Genomic DNA, 6,000 nt, shown 5'->3' with positions numbered 1-6,000 from the left:
ATTTAAAGAGCCCTTTATATCGATATAAAGGGCGTTGTAGTGTGGACGGGTACAGCGTTAAATTGATTTAACGCTCTTTAAATCGATTTAAACGCGTAGTGTAGACCAGGCCTCAGACTAGTTCTGAAAGAATGTGCTGTATAGCTGGAAAGGCTAGTGTTGAGTGTGGGGATAGTAACAACTGTATACTAAGGAATTTCTTCTCCATTGCAAGAAGTCTTGCTGTAGCAAAGTTGTGTGTGTGTCTGCAGAATTCACTGATAAGGACACCAATGTGTGTTATCTCTATTTGTCTGATACATATCTAAGAAGAACTATGTGGGTTCTGACCACTGTTACACCCTTAAATACTATACTATATTTGTCTCAGATAACATTCATGGCAAAATCTGATCCGTTTGTTGGGGGGCATTAGTATCAATATTCCAGTATTCACTTCGGGCCAGATTCTGACACCCTTATTGATATTAAATAGTTCTTACGCTGATGTCAATGAGACCCCTCGTGGAGTAAGCTGCTGCTATAGACATGCTTAGAATTAGCAGCAGTAGCATTGTTTGACTCGAGTTACTGCTTTCAGATGTGCTATATATTATAGTCTTCATTATTCTGTTACCTGTCCTCCTGAAGTTAAGCCTATTACATGCTGCGTTATTGTCTTGTTTGTTTTGTGTTCATAAAAACTCAGCACAATCTTAATCTTTCTAGCGAATCTGTTGTGACAGAAGAGTAAGTGCAGGAGGAGCATTAGGATGCATGAAAACATTAGCATTTGTTTCCTTTGGCTTCCTTTCCATCAGCTTTGCTGGCAGCTATGCTGTTGTCCTAATGAGAGCTACACCAGGGTTAGACACTATTTCCTCTTGCTGTAGTTTTAATGTGAGTAATTTATTAGTTGACAATAAGAAATGACTCCAGGGGTGTAGCTGCTTCCTTCAAGCTGGGCATTAAGGTGTTGCCAGTTATCCCAGTTTCAGCCTGATGAGATATGTGTGTGGAACAAGGTGGATGATTTAAAATAATGGATCTGAAAGTCCCTTTTTCTTCTGTCATGCTGAAACAGGATTTTTTTGGAATGAACAGCTAGTTTTCTCCAACAGGAAACACCCTAAAGTACTGCTATATTATGACATGGATCAGGCAACTCAATGGAAAAGGCAGGAGCTTTTAAAAAGTATATAATATAAGGGAGAATAGAAGAAAGAGAATTTACCAAAATGCCTTTGAAAATGTTCTTTCCCATGCTAATAAGTTTTATGGACCAAAGGTCTCTGTGATTTGTTCATAAAACCTCTATATTGTTAAGGCACAATCATTGCAGATTAGATATAAGTTTATTTGGAAAATCTCCCTTAAAACAACTGTAAGTGAGTTTCTGATGTATAGGTTGAGGGTATGTGATGAAGGGCAGAGTTAAGACTGTTTGGGAATGTTCCAAACCCTTTAACCCCTAAAGGGTTTTTTTTGTTTTGTTTTAAACTGACATTTGTTGATATTCGTACATAGTAGCAAACTTAGTTTAAAGTTAACAAAAAAATTTGTTTGGTTACTGAGTTTAAAAAAAAAAAAAGGCATCGATATATCACTTTTAAAGTGTCATGTTAAGCATCTTTTATCAACTGAAAAACATTTTGAATGCCACCTTCAAAGAAAAATTCTCATATACGCTGAAAGTAATCACATGCAAAACTTTTTGTTTGCTTAAGAACAGTGAATACAGGTGTTAGATATAATCATTAAAATATTGATTAATTACAGCTTATTTTCTTCTCAAGGATGTTTAACAAAAAAAATCATAATTTCAATTCAGAGTAAAGAAAATTCACTTAACAGTTTTTGAGATATAGTCCATTTTTAAAAAAAAAAACTTTCAGAAAAATTCTCCTAAATCTTTGGAGTAAATCTGGCAACTTATGGGTCAGTCCAGTTTTGCCTGCCAAAGGAAAAGGTTGAAAATAGAGTTTCTAATGGAATCTGAGTGCAACCTTAATGACACAGGATGATATAGTTACCCCTTTTTGACCCGAGCAGCTAGTCAATTTCAGGACCCTGGGAAAGTTTCAGCTGGAAGTAGAAACTGATGATGGAGTCTGGTATTTTCTTGGATGCAGTCTTATTCATTTACAAAGAATGTAAAATGTCCTGCTTCTCCAAACACAGGAGGAACCAGAAACAAAAGGAGTCGTTTCTTAGTTTACAGGCCCAATCTTTCTTTAGCCAGCAACTCTGACCCAGAACCTTTTTCTAGGCTTTTTCAGGGTTATGCTGTGGTTACAGGCTACTGCTTGGCTTTTTTGTTGCTTTTGAGTTTCTCTGTTTCTTGTCTATCCCTTCCAGCTAGACTTTTTCCCCACAACGTTAGTGGTGTTGGAACAATTTGTATACTGGCGATGCTGAGAGCCATTGAATCAAACTGTAAACCTTGTATATGATGGAAACCACTTCAAACCAGGGAATGCTGCAGCACCTTCTTCTACCCCACACTACCCCTGCTCCCCTAGTTGCAGCACCTATGCCACAAGCACATCTGATCAGAACAATGCTCAATGGAACCGTCCACCCAGGTGTTGCTAGTTACTGGGCAGACTAAATTATGTCAATGTTTTAAGTATGGCCCCTTAACTGTGTTTTACACTTATCTTAATTGAAGGGCTGTTCACACCTCATTTTCAATGAGGCTTCAATTCAACCCATAACAAGGTTTAACCCAGCTCATAACAATATCATCCATTCATAATACTATAGAAAAGGTACTGACAGTGTCATTTTAAAAGCAGCCTAATATTAAATTATGGTTAGCTGGTGTTGAGGAGTATGATTAGTGTGCATAAAAATTAACATGTTCTGCCTTCTCTTGCTCTAGGTGCAATTATCTGCTCACTGTTTGTGGGAACACCTGCCAAAATGTGCATTCATTCATTTACAGCAATTACGGGCAACATAGTGAGAAAAATACTAAGAGCTGAGGATGAAGAAAACTCATCTTAGATTAATATGTCTTCTATATTTTTCAGTAAATGGCTTCATGTCCCAGGACTTGAGCACAAACTTTTAGTCACTGGTGGTAGCTCATGAATATACAAAATAAAACCCTTCCACCACCCCATCATTGGTGGCATAACCAATTTTGACTTTAAACCAAGATATCACTAGCTAAATGGGTTTTGTAATTTGGGCTGTAGCACCATAGACCGCATGATCATCAATAAGGATAATATTTAGGCATTTCTGTTCCCTTACCAAAAAAACAGCTGACTTAAAGAAGAAAATGCATTGTTGGTATTGTGGCTTATATCCTCTGAGGACTAACCAAGGAAGAGCAAAATAGTCACACTTGAGCAGATCTGTCATTCTCTTCTCTTCAAGTACCTTTGTGCCCTCCTGATTCAGGACTTCTCTAGGAGCTGGAGAGGCCACTGGTGTAACACAGGTAGCCCCTCAGGGCTCTCTAACATCATGTCAGCCTGTCCTCAGATGCCTATAGGCAGGCTGTGGCACCACCCCCAACATGTCCTTCCTACCTGGGGCATGGCTCAGATGTCAGGTCTTGCAGGATAGTCTGTGGCTGTCTTCCTCAGTTCCTACACTGGGGGAATTCTCCTCTGGCCAGATTCGAGGCTTTTTATGCCCTTTTATGTCACTCTATCAGAAAGGGGATGGTGTTGGAGTGAGAATCTCACCCCTAGTGAGCAAGGTCCAGTGGGAGAAAATACGAGAATCCACAAGGGGAGGACGGCCTCTGTGTTTCCATTTGCCCATCTGTAAAATGAATATAATACAATATTTTCCTACCTCAGGGGAATATTGTTGGACATACCAGTAATTAATTAAAGTCTATTTGTTTTGAGATCCTTTGATGAAAAGCACTGCAGTATATAAGTGCAAAATATTGACAATTACTTTTAACTAGAAGAAAAATAAGTCTGGAAACCATGCCTGGTACTGAAAGACTTAAGAAGCTCAATCTATTTAGTTTGTCCAGGATAAGTTTGAGAGGTCACTTGATCATGGTCCCCAAGTACGTACATAAGGAAAGAGATTTCTGATAGTAGATGGCTCTTTAATCTAGTAGAAAAAGACATAACAAAATCCACTAGTTGGAAGCTGAAGCTAGACAAACTGAGACTAGAAATAAAGTGCAAAATGTTAACAGTGATGGTAAACAACTGTTGGAACAATTTACCTCATATGATGGTTCTCCAGCACTTGAAGTTTTTCAATCAAGACTAGATACCTTTATAAAAGATGTACTGAAGCTCAACCAAAAGTTATAGGCTTAATGCACAAATTGCTGGGGGAGGTTTGTTGGTCTGTGTTGTGCAGAAAGCCAAACTAGATTATTGGAATGATCCTTTTTGGCTTTAAAATCTATACATCTATTTATATATGACTCAGATTCTTTCTTTCCGCCCCCCTCTACTGTACTATACTGTGATGTGTTAGAGTTTATAATTAAGGTTGCAAACCATTTCACACAGAAACACTCAAAATTAAAATGTCTGATAGTCAAGCTAGATCTGCTTTTTAGTGACTTCGGCTTTGTTCCTATTATGAATTTCACCTACAATTTTATAAATAAATAAATTGCTGATAAATCAATTGTGGGCACAAAATTATGCTTGCAAAAATGGGGAGCTGGTTTGAAAATCAACCCCTTGTTGAGTAACTGTGACGTTAAAGCAAAGAGTTTATGCTTAAAAGAACCTAAGTGATACACGGATTAATTTTTCCCTCGGCTGACAGAAAATTTCCCATGATTTACCTGCACCTTCCTTGTAGTATGGGTTCATTTTAATATTATTTTAAAATTAGCTCTTTTAGTGTAAACTTTTGATCTAACTAAAGAACAGTAAAAATAGATCCCCTGCAATAACATGTTGCTATGGGAATACTCTGTGGTATAGAAACAAATAATCAATATCCACGAGACATTCTTCATTCCAGTATTGTAGTGAAAAGGTATGGTGTGTGTGAGAGAGACACATCTAGCTTTCCTTATTCTAATATAGAATTAAATATATGTTTGTTTGTTCTATGTGGACTTTGGAGTCTAGATTTATTCCATGCATTTAAAAAAAAAAAATCTTCAATTGTATTTTGCTTTTAGGAGTTTTATATCTTCAGTATGGAGATGAAACAAAACAGTTAAGGATGCCGAATGAAATTACAAGCACAGACACGATTCGTGCCCTCTTCGTAAGTGCCTTCCCCCAGCAACTGACAATGAAAATGCTGGAGTCTCCCAGTGTTGCCATTTACATCAAGGACGAGAGCAGAAACATATACTATGAACTAAATGATGTAAGGTAGGTAAACTACAGTTGGGTTTTTTTCCTGCAGTGCATCAATAGCGTGAAAAAGAGTTAAGCTGATAAATATCTAACAAATATCAGGTCTGACACATTGAGGCAAGTTCAATGGTGTCTGAGTAATTTGGCATTTTCACAGTTTGACGCATGCCTGAAGCGATATGTACCACATCTGTTGCACAAGCCGTATATGTATGATATAATTTATTTAAATATTCATGCAATACAGATAAGTTTGGTTAGCTTTTACAATTAATATTTTATTGTGTTTTTACCAAAACATGCATATTTGAAATATTAAACATTAAATAATTCACAAAGTGGCCTTAAAACAGATCTCTATCTCTACTGACAGAAAGTAATATAATAATTGGAGATATACCTATCTCCTAGAACTGGAAAGGATGTTGAAAGGTCATTGAGTCCAGCCCCCTGCCTTCACTAACAGGACCAAGTACTGATTTTTGCCCCAGATCCTTAAGTGGCCCCCTCAAGGACTGAAGTCACAACCTTGGGTTTAGCAGGCCAATGCTCAAACCACTGAGCTATCCCTCTCCCCTGATGTGAAGGGGGGTCGGAAAAAGTGTCATGGGTGTTTTGGGGCACAGTGTGGGCTGGAGGGAGTGTCATGGAGCAGAGCTCTGCTATTTATCATCTACCACCAGCGTAAAATCCATTACACCGGTGGCAG

The 6,000-nt window shown here is 37.9% G+C and overlaps 1 protein-coding gene across 9 annotated transcripts in view; it reads left to right on the top strand.

Moving 5' to 3' along the window:
• The window catches only part of KIAA1217 (KIAA1217 ortholog), a 531,225-nt gene that overhangs the window by 408,047 nt on the left and 117,178 nt on the right, over window positions 1-6,000 (top strand). For all 9 annotated transcript variants that reach the window (XM_075062285.1, XM_075062284.1, XM_075062283.1 and 6 more), the window contains one exon: window positions 5,108-5,306. In XM_075062285.1, the coding sequence (XP_074918386.1) occupies window positions 5,108-5,306 (199 nt within the window). The remainder of the gene's footprint in view (window positions 1-5,107; window positions 5,307-6,000) is intronic.

Source organism: Chelonoidis abingdonii, chromosome 2, assembly GCF_003597395.2.
Source record: "Chelonoidis abingdonii isolate Lonesome George chromosome 2, CheloAbing_2.0, whole genome shotgun sequence".
In the NCBI taxonomy this organism is placed as follows: Eukaryota; Metazoa; Chordata; order Testudines; family Testudinidae; genus Chelonoidis; species Chelonoidis abingdonii.
Note: the sequence above shows the minus strand (reverse complement) of the source record. Positions and strands in the feature narration are given on the sequence as shown.